Here is a 14429-nt window from a genome sequence, read left to right on the forward strand (position 1 = left end):
TGAGAATCAAACAAAAAAGAAAAGTCCCTAACACATAAAACACATCAAATCATCAGAAATTTCTCGGCACCTCGACTCTCAAGCGGGCTGCCGCTATGCAAGCTCATGGACGCGGGAATGCTCTGGCGAATAAAACGCACGCTGTTTAACAAAAAGAAGAAATGGAACACTTGGTAGAAGCTTAAACGACAACACCATTTTGCTCAGCCTCAAGTGCCAACTCCTTCTCCTTGGCGGCGAAGATGGCCTGCTCCTCAGCGCTGAGGTCCATCAAAGGCTTGTCCTCACCAGACTTGAGGTTACGGTGGTAGGCACGGATGATACTGTCAGCATCGTCGACAGCGATGGGACGGATATCAGCCAGAGCCTTAATCTTGGCAGTGCACTCCTTGTACTGAGCATCGGTCATGTCAAGCTTGAGCTGCTGAGCGCGAGACTTGATGGCGTTCCAACCAGTCAAACGGGAGGCAAAGTGCACGTAACGGGTCATGCCGAAGTCAGCGGGGTTGATGATCTCGTAGGTGCTGGGGTTGTTAAGAATAGCCTTGGCGTGGATACCGGCCTTGTGGGTGAAGGCACAGAATCCGGTGATGTAGTTGTTGAAGGGGATGTTGACCTCAACGGCCTCAGCGACCAAGTCCTCAACTTCCTTGAGCTTCTCAAGCTTGTACTTGCTCTTGACATACTCGGGGTCAGCGACCATCATGCGGGCCATCAGACCACCCAGAGGGGTGATACCGTTACGCTCACCGATACCGAGGACAGAGGTATCAATGTGGGTGGCACCAGCCTCAAGGGCACAGTAGGCATTGGCGATAGCGCAACCAGTATCGTTGTGGAAGTGGGTCTCAATGTCGCAACCGACAACACCACGGAGCACACGAACGAGCTCGTAGACCTGGCGGGGAGAGGCACAGCCAACGGTGTCGGCAATACCAACACGCTGCACACCGACCTTGTCGACGGCAGAGTAGATGGACAGAAGGTCGACCAAGTCGGAACGGAAGGAGTCCTCGCTGGAGAAACGAATCTCAATGCCCTTGGACTTGACGAACTCAATGACCTCAATAGCGGTGTTCTTGATGTAGGTCATGTCCTTGCCGTGGGAGTGCTCACGGAGGTAGGAAGAGGTACCGATAACAACATCGCTAGTTCAATAGTCAGTTATACCATTCCCAGAGGTTTTTCGAGAAAATTTGCATCGAGACTCACACTCCATCAACACCGGTCTCAACGGCAACACGAGCATCATCCATGTGGCAACGAATGTGAGTGAGAATCTATAGCAGAGTTAGCGTCTGGGATCAACCAAGAATTCCCATTTTCGGGAATTTGCCACCAACACTTAGAAACGTACCTTAGCCTTCAGACCAAGCTTGCAGATGGCCTCACAGTCAGCGCGGGACTGCTCGGAAGCACAGGGGCTAGTAAGCTCAATCTAAATTGAGGTTGTCAGTATTATATCCTTGTTGCTATTATACCCTGCGAGGAAATAGAAGGTGTAGGCGAATGACTCACGTAGTCCACACCGAAGTCATCAAGGGCCCTGGCGATCTCAATCTTCTTCTCGGTGTCGAAAAAGGCGTTGGCAAACTGCTCGCCCTCACGCAGAGTGCTCTCAATGATCTTGAAGCGAGAGACATTGCTCAGGAAATCGGTGACGCCAACATTGTGGCCGTAGGGGTTGCGGGAGGCGGAGGGGTGAGGGTTCTGGCGGGTCTCAATGCCAGTGAAGCCTGAATAATTTCAATTAAAACCATTGCTCTTGGGCTGGGAGAGAAATGTAATCACGCAGGACAAAATGACATACCATCGTGGTTTCCATTGGCCTCAGCGGCTTGCCCATTGGACTCGGGGTCGGCACCGGGACACATTGTGGGTATGGAGGTTGGTGGGGTTATGGAGGGGTAGGTGGCGGTGGTGAAGGGTCAAGGTATAATGGGACCAAGTTCAATACCGGGTCAAAGAAGAATTTCAATTGATATTTATGTTTCAAGAGGAGAGAATTAAATGAGAAGTAAGAGTCATAAAGTGGAGTGGGCGGTGTGATGGCCCTTTTGCGTAGTAATCGTCCTGCGCTCTCTCGGCGGCAAAAAAGAAGAGAAAAATTTCACTTTTGCGGGGTGGAGCAAGGGTTGGCGTTGCGCCGAATGCGCTCATACTAGGTTCCTCCAATCTACAGTGGCATTTTTGGGTCTTTTTTTTTTTTTTTTTCTTGTTCCTTGTATATGACTCAGTTTCGAGATCGGCTACTTTCAATTCCTGATAGAGTTCGCCTGCATTTACAGGGATATTTTAGCATTCTAACATCAAGCTGTTGCCATTGTGCGTGGGCAATTGTTTTGTCCTTTTTCTTCTTTCCCTCTACATTGCGCCCCATGGGAACCGACATCGGCACGGCGGGGTCCATGCCTGCGTACAGTGACCGGTGGACTTGGCCGATGCCAACGACTAGAACCTTTTGTTTAGTAATAAATTTTGATTCCCATGATAAGGTAGATCAATTCATGTCGTCATACTACTCGACCCCACGCCGTTCATGAGGTTGAATAAGTACGTACCTGCTAACCCAGATAGCATGGATACTACTACATACTACTAGTGGTCTAGTAGCTTCAACTCTATACAGGTCAATCGATCTAAAAACGCCGCAGCCCATTACCGATACCCCAATCAAGCAACTGTCAACGTGGGTACTATTAGTTTAAATTGGAAAGAGGATAATGAGTGGTACTGTCTTAAGAGAGGTTCCAAAGTTTGGGTTGGCCCGCAGTAGCACAGCAGCATTTTAATTAGCAAGTAAATTGTAGGATCCTATCCAGCAAAGGCATGTCTGTACATATTCCAAACATTCTTCTGTACTTCTGTAGAAAACCAGCCCTGGAGATCCCTGAAGAATGTGGAATTTCCGGCAGAAAAGCAGAAAAGCAGAAAAGTGATCAATTGGTAGGGAAGAAAGAAAAGCGGTAAGGTGAATTCAAAAGAGCTGTTAAAAAGCGGTGACTCAGAGTTTCTATGTGAGTAACACATTCACCTAAAAACTGACACTCGTATTGAAATTAGTGTATTCTGTGAAAGAATAAGAAACGAGGGAGTGTCGGTGACCATACTGCATGAGAAACTCGCACAAATCAAAGTCCACCACCCTCAAACCGCCGCAAATGCCAGTGCTCCGGACGCAAATGGTCCCGCCAGTGATCCGGGCACCCTGTAAATAGCACGCAGCTCGATTCCCTTTGGTCCTTCCTGCATGTGGGGAGGAATAAGTGGTGTATCATTCAATCCCAGATCTGGCTCAATGTCTGTTTCTGGTTCGGGCCAGACCACACAAAGACAATTGTCTATTATACACGCGTAAAGAGATTCCATGTCAAACCACATCAGGATCAGTAGCAAAATGCTGCCAAAGCTGAAGAAAACTGTAAGAATTATGCACACCCATCGGACTATTGCATTGTGTGCTTCGAGGAAGCCTGTAAATTATTCGGTCAAAAATCAGAGACAGGATGGAGTTGGGTCTTTTGAAATGCACCTATCAAGTCTCGGCGTGCGTCGAGGTACGGATGTACGAGAAACGGGGTCACATCTTGGAGGGTTGTCTATTATGTCATGACAAATTTAATATCAGCTTAATAACCTCAAGATACAGGTAACACCGATGGCGTTTTAATGCCTGCTTTGCCTGGTATGATACTGTTTGTGACTTGGGGATTCTGTTTGGACGTACACGAGCTCTTGTTGTGAGTAAATAGATTGAAAAGATGAGGATGGCTGTGAGGAGAAATGTAAAACACAGACCTCTGGCCATGGTAGTGGTCAACTGGTGTAATTGGTACTGGTGTTCATGGCAATTGATATGAAGATCATGAAAGGAAGAGGAGCACTTTAAGTTGCATTCAAGTGTTAATACAAGTATGGATGACAACATTGAACTAAATGTCAACACTGACAACACTACAGCCCTTCTGTTGAGATTCTCAAATGTTTATTCAAATAAGCAGATCCATCCAGGATATTCCTTCAATATATTCGTGAATGGTATACACATTAATAGTACGTATTGTTGCTCTGGGTGATTTAGATGATTTCACCTTCAAATGTTTTATCTAGCCCCCACCTGGCATCTTTCACTCTATACTACTCACACCGGTGAATCAAACCATATGCCAATTAATGACACAAATCATGCAATTGTTACCAGTAGATACGAGACTGGCTTTATCAATTGCAGCTACTCAAGGGGTTGCAAAGTTCAGATATTTCGATATTCTTATTAAGTAGTAGTATGCAGTTCAAAGCTGGAACCCAACACCGCCCAAAGAACCCTCGTATGTAACATAGATGGTTGAAACCCAGTACTTGGCTGTGATATATGGTAGGATGAAATGTATGCTTTAACGCTAGGGAGTAAAGCAATAGTAAATTTAGAGTCCGCAAATATTAGTGTGGAAGTGGAGAAACAGCGTTAGAGCTATGCAAGTCATAAATCTGGGGGGTACAGTTGACAGATTCCACAACAAAAAAAGCGATATTGAATAATATAGATTCAAGAATAAGAGATCCAGATTTCAACCTCTGTAATAAATCCCAGTCAATGATATCAGCTCAAATATACTTAGGAAAAAAGAGGCAAAAACAAGATTACTTAATACCTAGAAAGGAAGGCCGAGTGGGTCGGATCTCCCCGCGTGCCAATTACGCGGATGTGGTTGGTCCGGGCGCTCAGGCCAGATGTCGTCCGGGCTAGGTGGCTTCCATCTTTCTTACTCCTATCCACCCTCCGGCCTGTGTCAATCGATATACCTGTCTAGGTAAGTCTTCAATCTTGATCTGATTTTCAAAGTCTCATATTTGCAACTGTGCAACTTTGTTGATTACCCGGTTGATGGTTTGATTTAACACGCGTCACAGCCAAGATGCATCTCACATCGTTTGTCGCCCTCCTCCCTGCCCTTGCCCTGGCACAGGAACAGGTGCCCCTCGCCGACCGCGTGCAGGGATGGTTCAACAAGGCCAAGGGCCTCGTGCCGACTGCTGTTCCGGCCGAGCCTATCGTCAAGATGGCTGAGAAGGTCTCTGAGAAGTCTGTCACCCCGTTGACCTTGGCGAACTGGGAGTCTGTCCTGACTCCCGGACCCCAGGTTGAGGACTGGTACATCTTCGTGACTGGTGGCAACAAGACCTGCTTCGGTCGCTGTGACCATGCCACTAAAGCCTTCCAGGTAAGCATTCTATCTTTCTTTCTCTCTTTCTCGATGCGGGCTTGTTTCCTGCCTACGCGTTCCCGAATCCCCTGTTTTCCCGATCACTAACATTTCATCAGGAATCCACCCTCCTTTTCGCCGCCGATCCCACCTCTCCCAACCTTGCTCTGTTGGACTGTGAGGAGAACCGCATTCTCTGCTCCATCTGGTCTGCCGGCGCTCCCTCTGTCTACTACTTCGAGGTCCCCGAGGCCCAGGCTGAAGGCCGCGCGCCTACTCCCCTCCACATCATCAGCATGAACTCCACCACCGTCACCCCCGATGAGCTTTACAAGATCCACTCCGAGAAGAACTTCGAGAAGGTCGAGGCCTACGAGGGCGCCATGCACCCCACCGACAGCTGGCTCGCCCAGAACAAGCTGAACATTCCCATCGGCTATGCCCTTTACGGCATTGGTGCTGTTCCCAGCTGGATGTTCATGATTGGTATTTCTTTCTTCAGCCGTACCTTCATGTAAGTTTCACCTCAAGTCAGAGTCCCTTTGTGTGACTGTTATGCTAACCTCGATTGTACTAGGGGTCGCCGCATGCCTGGTAACGCCGGCGCGCGTCCTGCTGCTCCTGCTGGCAGTGCCAACTAAGAGATTTGATTTTTTGGGAAATTTGTTTTGGGGGGTTGTATATAGCGGGGGTCACAGACCTTTTGTATTTCAATGCACTTGGAGGCGCGTGTTCTTTCAAGTTCTCTGGAAAGCTTTAGTTCAATGATTTACCTAGAGCTGCTTCGTTAGGAATTTTAATCAAGGCCAATTTCAAAGTTCATTTAACCTGGATTCAACATTTGAAATATATACCTAACATTTGAAGACACAACCTCTCAACAATGCCAACATTAAAAAATGTTGTAAATTGCCCAGGTGGGTCACGACTTCGGGTCATGGATCCAATCCAGTCCATCGAGCGCCCTGGATGTCTGCACCTGTGGGCATGTGGTTCCCGAAGTCAACCCTTGGAATATGTAGTACACGCATGTGGAGTACTTTCAATGAAGCTACTAAGTACTATGTAAGTGTGTTCGTATCAATCAATTGATGACTGGATGGTTGGAGGATTCCAAGGTTATATGTGCGTGCTTTGCATACATATATCTTCCGTACAAATGCATACATAATGTATCCAGGAAATGAGAGTTTGGAGCATTCTAATGTTTGAATCGATAAAGATGGGAAAAATCCCAAAAACCAGTCTAACTGATGATAAAATTTTAGGCGGCTGGAAATGAGGATTGAAAAGCAAAAGTCAGTTTGGAATTGTACACTGTATGTTCTTTCAGCGAAGCATGGAATCTACTACTAACTAGTGAGTTAGTAGAGTTGGCAACGCCGGATAACTAATCAAACACTCGGCGGACCCAACCTTCCAAATCTTTGAATTGATCAACCATTCTCGCCACTACTCAACCAATCCTCCTCAGCACCACCCTCCTTACCCTCAAAATGGCCGCGCCAGTAACTCTAGACCGCATCCCACCAACAACAACCGCCTACGTGATCGCGACCGCCATCCTTGCAGGCGTCACAGGCTACTTTATCGGCCAAGGTTCCTCGTTGTTCTTCTTCAAAGAGAAGCAAGGCTGGCCTAACGGGTACGACGTCAAGGTCCACCGAGACTCTTCAGACGAGGAAGGAGAAGAAGAGGCCGAAGCCGAGTCCGACGAGGAGAGCGAGGAGGAGGGCAATGGCGAGGAGCTGGCCGACTTTGAAGACAATGCTGAGGAAGTGAAGCTGGTTTTGGTTGTGAGGACAGACTTGGGCATGACCAAGGGTAAGTTTGTTACTTCTAATCTACAGTAATCTACTACGAAAACGAGGCTGGTGGATATTCAAGTTTTTCTTCGCAATGCTAACTTTTATTTGCGCGCCTCTAGGCAAAATCGCCGCTCAAGCTTCGCATGCGACACTCGCTTGCTATAAATACTTCCTCACGCATGCGCCCGAAAGCAAGATGCTGCGCCAATGGGAGCGCTGTGGACAGGCTAAGATTGCGCTGCAGATTAAGGGCGAGGATGAGCTGTTGACCCTCCAGGCGCAGGCTATGAGCCTGGGTCTTTGCGCGCGTGTTATTCAGGATGCGGGTCGGACACAGATTGCCAGTGGGAGCCGGACGGTGTTGGGTGTTTTGGGACCCAAGAGCGTTGTTGATGGTGTCACCGGGCATTTGAAGTTGCTGTAAACTATATTTTACCCATAAAGTCGTATGCCATTGGACATAATGATCATGAATGATGAAGCTTCATCTATCACGGACAACCTTATCACCTAGCAAACCCTGATGGGTATATGCGCGTGGGTCTTGTAGAAAATTTCATGCAGGACGAAATAGTCTGTTAAGCATTACACAAGGTCCTCTCAGCGAACATCGAGGCGCGCCTTGATATAGGGTTCTTTCTCTCGAATGTTGAGAAATGTAACCGTCTACAAAATAATATTCAATAGCTATGGAAATGGGATGTTTGCAGGTCATGGTTAGTCCCTAGCCTCACGGACCAACGGCCATCGGCAAAGAGTTCAGGAATATGACGCTGTCTACAACCGGGAACCTAAACCGAGCTCACCAAGGCGGGAGCTCAAGACCCAGGTCACCCCCAGTGCAGACTTTAATCTGAGATCCGTCGACTGGATACCGTAAAGTGCCATCCATAATGAAGAATGGCCCCATGACGTCGAACTGCCCAGCTCTCAACCGAAACACAAAGGACAAGCCCTCGAGACCGGGAAATCTGGACACAGATCTATGGTGTGTTTGAAGAAAGAAGAAAGAAAACGGGAGAGCAAACTTTTTTTAAATGGAAAGATTATCGCACTATACCCGATTGGGGATGGTGGATTCAGTCACATGACCCGGGCTCTGGATCGGGTGGAACTGATATTGATAGCGGATTCATATCGATTCTCTTGAAATCCAGCTTCTCTGCTTTACCTCTGTTCTCTGATCCTTGACTCTCCACACCGCTCATTTTAGTTTTGCTCCACACGAAACACCCGTCACCATGGCGGACGCCGTGTCTATTGAGCAGACCAACAAGATCCGAATTTCTCTCGGACTCAAGCCACTCCCTGTCCCCAGCGCCACCGGTCCCGAATTTAGAGAAGACGACTCCTCCAGCGGATCCGAAGACGAAGAAGACCCCGCGAGCACCCTCGAAACACGACAGGAACAAGGATATGACAATTGGAAGAAACTTCAGGACGACGCCGACGCGAAAAAACGTCGCGAAGAAAAGAATGCCGCCATCAAGAGAGCGCGCGACGAGGCCCAGCGTAAGCTGCAGCTGGAAGGCACTACGCTGGGCGAGTCGCTCGGCGCCGACCTGGACACCAAGGCCTGGTTGATGCAATCCAAGAAAAAGACCAAGAAGATCGAGAAGGAGCGCGCGCGCAAACTAGCCCAAGAACTTGAGGAGCGAGAGCGCGAGGCTGCGATTCAATATACTTCTGAAGATCTTGCTGGTGTCAAAGTCGGACATTCTATCGGCGCATTTGGAGGTGGCGAGGACCATATTCTTACACTCAAGGACGCCGCGGTGGATGACGAGGAGGGGGGCGATGAGCTTGAAAATGTGAACTTGGCAGAGATGGAGAGGACCGAGGAAAAGCTAGAACTGAAGAAGCGCAAGCCTGTCTACGATCCTACGGCCGAAAACCAAGGAATTCTCTCGCAATATGACGAGGAGATCGACGGCAAGAAACGCAAAAGATTTACATTAGACGCCAAGGGTTCCACAGAGGAGGAACGGGAGGCCAAACGTCAAGAGGTCTCGGGCAAATTAAGGATGGGAGCTATCAGCCTAGACCTGGAGCCCGAGATTCCAACTTCCGATTACATGGATATCAGCGAGATCAAGATCAAGAAGCCGAAGAAGAAGAAGGCCAAGACTACCAAACAACGAGCGACCATTGATGACGAGGACCTGACCCCCCACGTCGAATCAAATGGCGCTTCTATGGATATTGATTCAGGCAATGGAGTTCAGGCTCCCGCCCGAAAGCCGATCGATCAGAATATCTCCTTTGTGGATGACGATGACCTACAAGCATCTCTTGCACTACAGCGACGTGCTGCTTTCAAAAAGCGCAAGAAGATGCGCCCAGAGGATCTTGCCCAGCAGCTTCGCGAAGAAGGTTCACAGACCCCGATGGATGTGGAAACCCCCGAAGGCGATGCAGAGGAACCCGGCCTTGTAATTGACGAGACATCTGAATTCATCTCCAACCTCCAGAAACCTACACTTCCTGAGCGGGAAGAACGACAAAAGTCTACACCTGTGGAGGCGAAGCCTCAACCCGAGGACGAACCACAGGATGTTGATATGGAGCGCTCTTACAATGATATTGAAGACGACGAAGATCTCGCCGAACGTATCAAGTGCGAGGAATCTCAAAAGGAGAAAGAAGAGATGACCGGCACTGGACTGGAAGAAGAAGCTACATTGGATCAGGGTATGGGAGCTGCATTGTCTATGCTGCGACGGCGTGGCCTGGTGAAGGACACTGGTGGCAGTGATCGCAATGCTCTTATGCGTGACCGCCAGCGCTTCCTTCAAGAAAAGGAGAACCGTGAAGCTGAGGCCGACCGACGAGCTCGGATGCAGCGTGAGCGTGACCGTACTTCTGGTAAACTCGACCGCATGTCGGCCCGTGAACGTGAGGAACACGCCCGGTGGGAGAACAAGCAGCGAGACCAACAGGAAGCCCGCCAAATGGCCGAGGTATTCAACAAGGAATACAAGCCCGACGTGCAACTCAAGTATGTGGATGAACACGGCCGCTCGATGAATCAGAAGGAAGCTTTCAAGCACCTCAGTCATCAGTTCCACGGCAAGGGTAGCGGCAAGATGAAGACGGAGAAGCGATTGAAGAAGATGGAAGATGAAGATAAACGTGAGGCCATGAGTACTATGGACAGCAGTCAACACACGGGTATGAACAATGCCATGGGACAGCAAGCGCGGAAGAACCGCCAGGCTGGTGTACGACTCGGCTAAACCCGTGGCATTGTTATTATTATGATTGTGTTTAATTTCTCTCTTCCGTGTGTATAGTTGCAAAATGACCAACCTCACGATTACATTTATCTAAATCCGCTAACCATATCTGTCAAGTCCTCCCGTAATAAGTAACCCGGCACCGGGGAGTCGATCAGACCATGCCCTCCGCGTGTGGGGTGTCCGCGTCCGGGTATTTGCTATTTAAGTATTTAACCGAACTTTCAATGTTTGTCTTGGAAATTTTCAAAGTCCGCAGGTGCACGTAGAATTACCCCAGCTTTGATGTGTACTAGTTAGTATCTGATTACATAAAACCAATTGATCATAAAAACCGAACTCGATCATTGGTTACAACTTTTTAATCCTTGTTCATTAAAGACCGGTTTTTACCCCAACTTGCGTGAGGGGAAGAAAGGAGTGGAGCTTTCAGCCTTAATCAGTTCACCGGGAAAACGAAAGCCGATGTCGCGCAATGTCGGGGACGAGTTCCATATATGATTCTTCATGTTTTTCTCATAGAGCTCTACGTAGCTTAGATGCATGTGAAAGACTGTTACGCACACACCAAAAAGGGACCAATATACAAGTATAGTAGACATGCATAATTTAAGGTAGCTCTATCTAAATTTTTTTTTTTAAAAAAAAACTCCCCAGAAAAACCTTGCATCTCCCATAGCAACCAATAAATCGGAATATTTCAAGTGATCAATCAATGATCATCGCCTCATGCATGGGGATAAATGTGCGGAGGGAAGAGCCAATCCCGCCCTTGCGAAGGTGGCTGTTCTCGCCGGACACGGATGTACCCGGTACCAATCTTAAGTATGCAACCCCACACCACAGACTTTGTACCCAATACCGTTATCACATGAGTCAAACCAAAACAGTCAAACCGCAAGATCTCCGACCTTTCCTCATTGCTCCCGGTTCTTCCCTTTTTATCCCCAATTCCCCCAATTCCTTTGGATTTGTGTCCATCCTTTCTGCTTCTTTCTTGTCTTTCCAAATCATCCAAAATGCTCTCCACTCTGCGTGTCGCCAGCCGCTCGGCTGCTGCCCGTGAGGCTAACATGCGCACTGTCATCTTCGGTGCTCGTCAAGCTTCTGCTTGGTCCAAGGTTCCCCAGGGTCCTCCTGTAAGCTAATCCAGGTTTTTTTTGTTTATTTTCTTTATCCCAGCTATTTTTTTTTGAGCTGGCATTGAGTCTCAAGGAACTCACTGATGCAATGGACTCGATAGGATGCTATTCTGGGTATCACCGAGGCCTTCAAGGCCGACTCCTTCAAGGAGAAGATCAACCTCGGTGTTGGTGCCTACCGTAAGTGATCCCCACAAAACCCCATTGAACAGCTTAGTTGGCATTGCGCATCAAACCGAGCAGAGAAATATTACAAACAAGGAAACAAAAGAAAACATTGGATAGCTAATTGATAATTCGCGACACAGGTGACGACAAGGGCAAGCCCTACGTCCTGCCCTCCGTCCGCGCCGCCGAGGACAAGGTTGTTGCATCACGCAGCGACAAGGAATACGCTGGCATTACCGGTATCCCCGCCTTCACCAACGCTGCCGCCGAGCTTGCCTACGGATCCAACTCTGCTGTCATCAAGGAGGACCGCCTGGTCATCACCCAGACCATCTCCGGCACTGGTGCCCTCCGCATCGGTGGTGCTTTCCTCGAGAAGTTCTACCCCGGCGCCAAGAAGGTCTACCTCCCCAACCCCAGCTGGGCCAACCACGGTGCCGTCTTCAAGGACTCCGGTCTTGAGGTCGAGAAGTACCGCTACTACAACAAGGATACCATTGGTCTGGACTTCGAGGGTCTGATCGAGGACATCAAGGCTGCCCCCAACGGCAGCATCATCCTGCTGCACGCCTGTGCCCACAACCCCACCGGTGTTGACCCCAGCCAAGACCAGTGGCGCAAGATTAGCGATGTCATGAAGCAGAAGGGTCACTTTGCCTTCTTCGACATGGCCTACCAGGGCTTTGCCAGCGGTAACGCCGACACTGATGCTTTCGCTCCCCGTCACTTCGTCCAGGAGGGCCACAACATTGCTCTGTGCCAGAGTTTCGCCAAGAACATGGGTCTCTACGGTGAGCGTGTCGGTGCCTTCTCGCTCGTCTGCGAGTCCACCGAGGAGAAGAAGCGTGTTGAGTCTCAGATCAAGATTCTCATCCGTCCCTTCTACTCCAACCCCCCTATTCACGGTGCCCGTGTCGCCTCCACCATCATGAACGACCCTGCCCTTAACGAGCAGTGGCTTGGTGAGGTCAAGGGCATGGCCGACCGCATCATTGAGATGCGCGCGCTTCTGCGCAAGAACCTGGAGCAGCTCGGCAGCAAGCACGACTGGTCTCACATCACCAGCCAGGTAAGAGCACACATCAGATGACCCTTTTATTCTCAAGTGTATGTTTGGCTAATGAACTTTTTTTTCCCCCTACAACAGATTGGTATGTTCGCCTTCACTGGTCTGAAGCCCGAGCAGATGGACGTCCTTGCCAAGGAGCACTCCGTCTACGCTACCAAGGACGGCCGTATCTCCGTCGCTGGTATCACCTCCGGCAACGTCCAGCGTCTCGCCGAGTCCATCTTCAAGGTTACTGGTTAAATTGGAAGAACAAACAAAAGTTAGACACGAACGATAAAGAAGGAATGAGGGGGATCTGTATTATTCTGCATGAACGGAATAGAGGTTCCTGGAACAAGGATACGAAGGTGGAATCGGGCCCGTGCGGATGTGATTGTGATGCGCTTGGTTGCTTCGCGGGCTCCTGTACTGAATATCGAATGTTTCTGTTTTATATTAGCATGGCTTGGCTTTGTCCATCTCAACGGAGATTTTGGATTGATTTATCTTTTTTTCCTTTATTTTCCCAACTACGATTCCCTGCTCTACATACTATGTACTACCCAGGTAAGGTCCCGAGGTCACTCCCAAGGTTGTTTGGAACTCAGCAAATGACCCGGTTACCGTCAAGCATTCCTACACCTTGCATGGCGCGGAAAGTAAACCCACACTTTCAACCCGCCAGCGTGACTTCAGATGCCCCAATTACCCAATGACCCGATACTATAATCCGCACCCACGGATCCAACTGGATCTCAAGCACAACCAGCACGAGACCAGAAGGAATTATTCCCTCAAAAATCCAAACTACAGAAAACAAAGTTCAAGCTAACAAAAAAGACATCCTCCCGAACCGAGCAGGAACAAGGGACTAGTTCCAATCGAGACAGGAGTACGATGATAACATAACCGCCAACCACCCGAGCACCTGCCTGAGGACCTCGGGACACATGATGTAGTTGAAACAACGAAGAAATGAATTAAGAAAGAACTCTTTGTAGATCCTTGCAAACCTCCCGCACATGCGTAATGTACCCATCCTTAATGGAGTACGGAGTAGGTGAGTAGGTACCTTGTAGGGTACTTAAAACAAGGCAAAATAACATACCAGCCCAAGCCAACCCACACCAAACCCAAACTGCAGCGCTGAGCATCAATTACATAGAAATGTCCTATTTGAACATTTGAATGTCAATCAAATACATCTTTTATGTATACTATGTATATACTGTGTAGTATCGGCAGTAAGTAAGTAAGTAAGTAATTTTCGAGTGCCCGTGGCACCTCGCACTTTTATTCCAATCGCAGCAATAAATACTGAGAGGGGAAGGGGACCTTTCTCTTTCCTTTCCTATCAACGTGCATGAAAAGAAAAAAAAGGTCCAGATCCATGATGTAATCGTATTTTACCCGTGTATGATACGGTAATACAGAGTGAAACGAAACATCAGCAAAACAATCATGATTGAATAAATAATGGATCCCGTGACTCACATGTGTCAAGCCACCAATCAGGGCGGGCGTGGGAACGGCGAACCAGGACCTGAGACTTGCTGATCCGGGGTAAGGTGCGTGGATCTACGAGGGTCTGGAAATTGGGCTTGTGGCTGTTGTTTTTTTTTTGGAATTGGCTTTATGGGAAATTGGCAATTGGATGGCAATTGAGGGAAGATGATATGGAATGAATTGAATTGAATTGGATTTGGTTAACATAGTATTAATTTAGATTTTCCTTTTTTTTTCGAGGGAAAGAGTTTTGTTTTGAATCAATCTTGAATTTTTTTGGGGGCTTGGGAATGGGGGATTGCTTTATAGTTTTGATG

The 14429-nt window shown here is 48.5% G+C and overlaps 5 protein-coding genes across 5 annotated transcripts; 4 read left to right on the top strand and 1 right to left on the bottom strand.

Moving 5' to 3' along the window:
- Positions 1-181: 181 nt before the first annotated feature.
- hcsA (homocitrate synthase) lies at positions 182-1874 on the bottom strand (the record flags this gene model as incomplete). The annotated part of the gene is made up of 5 exons (XM_057166891.1): positions 182-1148; positions 1213-1280; positions 1358-1438; positions 1519-1736; positions 1811-1874. The coding sequence occupies 5 exons, from the start codon at positions 1872-1874 to the stop codon at positions 182-184; spliced, it is 1398 nt and encodes a 465-aa protein (XP_057019932.1).
- A 3042-nt stretch (positions 1875-4916) lies between these two features.
- On the top strand, positions 4917-5845 carry N7466_007503 (uncharacterized protein; the record flags this gene model as incomplete). Its single annotated transcript, XM_057166892.1, has 3 exons — positions 4917-5222; positions 5324-5718; positions 5782-5845. 3 exons carry the CDS (start codon positions 4917-4919, stop codon positions 5843-5845), a joined length of 765 nt encoding a protein of 254 aa, XP_057019933.1.
- Positions 5846-6700: 855 nt separating this feature from the next.
- On the top strand, positions 6701-7436 carry N7466_007504 (aminoacyl-tRNA hydrolase PTH2; the record flags this gene model as incomplete). The annotated part of the gene is made up of 2 exons (XM_057166893.1): positions 6701-7028; positions 7132-7436. The coding sequence occupies 2 exons, from the start codon at positions 6701-6703 to the stop codon at positions 7434-7436; spliced, it is 633 nt and encodes a 210-aa protein (XP_057019934.1).
- An 817-nt stretch (positions 7437-8253) lies between these two features.
- N7466_007505 (U4/U6-U5 snRNP complex subunit SNU66) lies at positions 8254-10248 on the top strand (the record flags this gene model as incomplete). The annotated part of the gene is made up of 1 exon (XM_057166894.1): positions 8254-10248. One exon carries the CDS (start codon positions 8254-8256, stop codon positions 10246-10248), a length of 1995 nt encoding a protein of 664 aa, XP_057019935.1.
- Positions 10249-11267: 1019 nt separating this feature from the next.
- Positions 11268-12867, top strand: N7466_007506 (aspartate aminotransferase; the record flags this gene model as incomplete). Its single annotated transcript, XM_057166895.1, has 4 exons — positions 11268-11387; positions 11492-11570; positions 11699-12627; positions 12706-12867. The coding sequence occupies 4 exons, from the start codon at positions 11268-11270 to the stop codon at positions 12865-12867; spliced, it is 1290 nt and encodes a 429-aa protein (XP_057019936.1).
- Positions 12868-14429: the final 1562 nt, after the last annotated feature.

The sequence above is a fragment of the Penicillium verhagenii genome (genome assembly GCF_028828195.1).
Source record: "Penicillium verhagenii strain IBT 33310 chromosome Unknown utg000007l_segment0_segment0, whole genome shotgun sequence".
In the NCBI taxonomy this organism is placed as follows: Eukaryota; Fungi; Ascomycota; class Eurotiomycetes; order Eurotiales; family Aspergillaceae; genus Penicillium; species Penicillium verhagenii.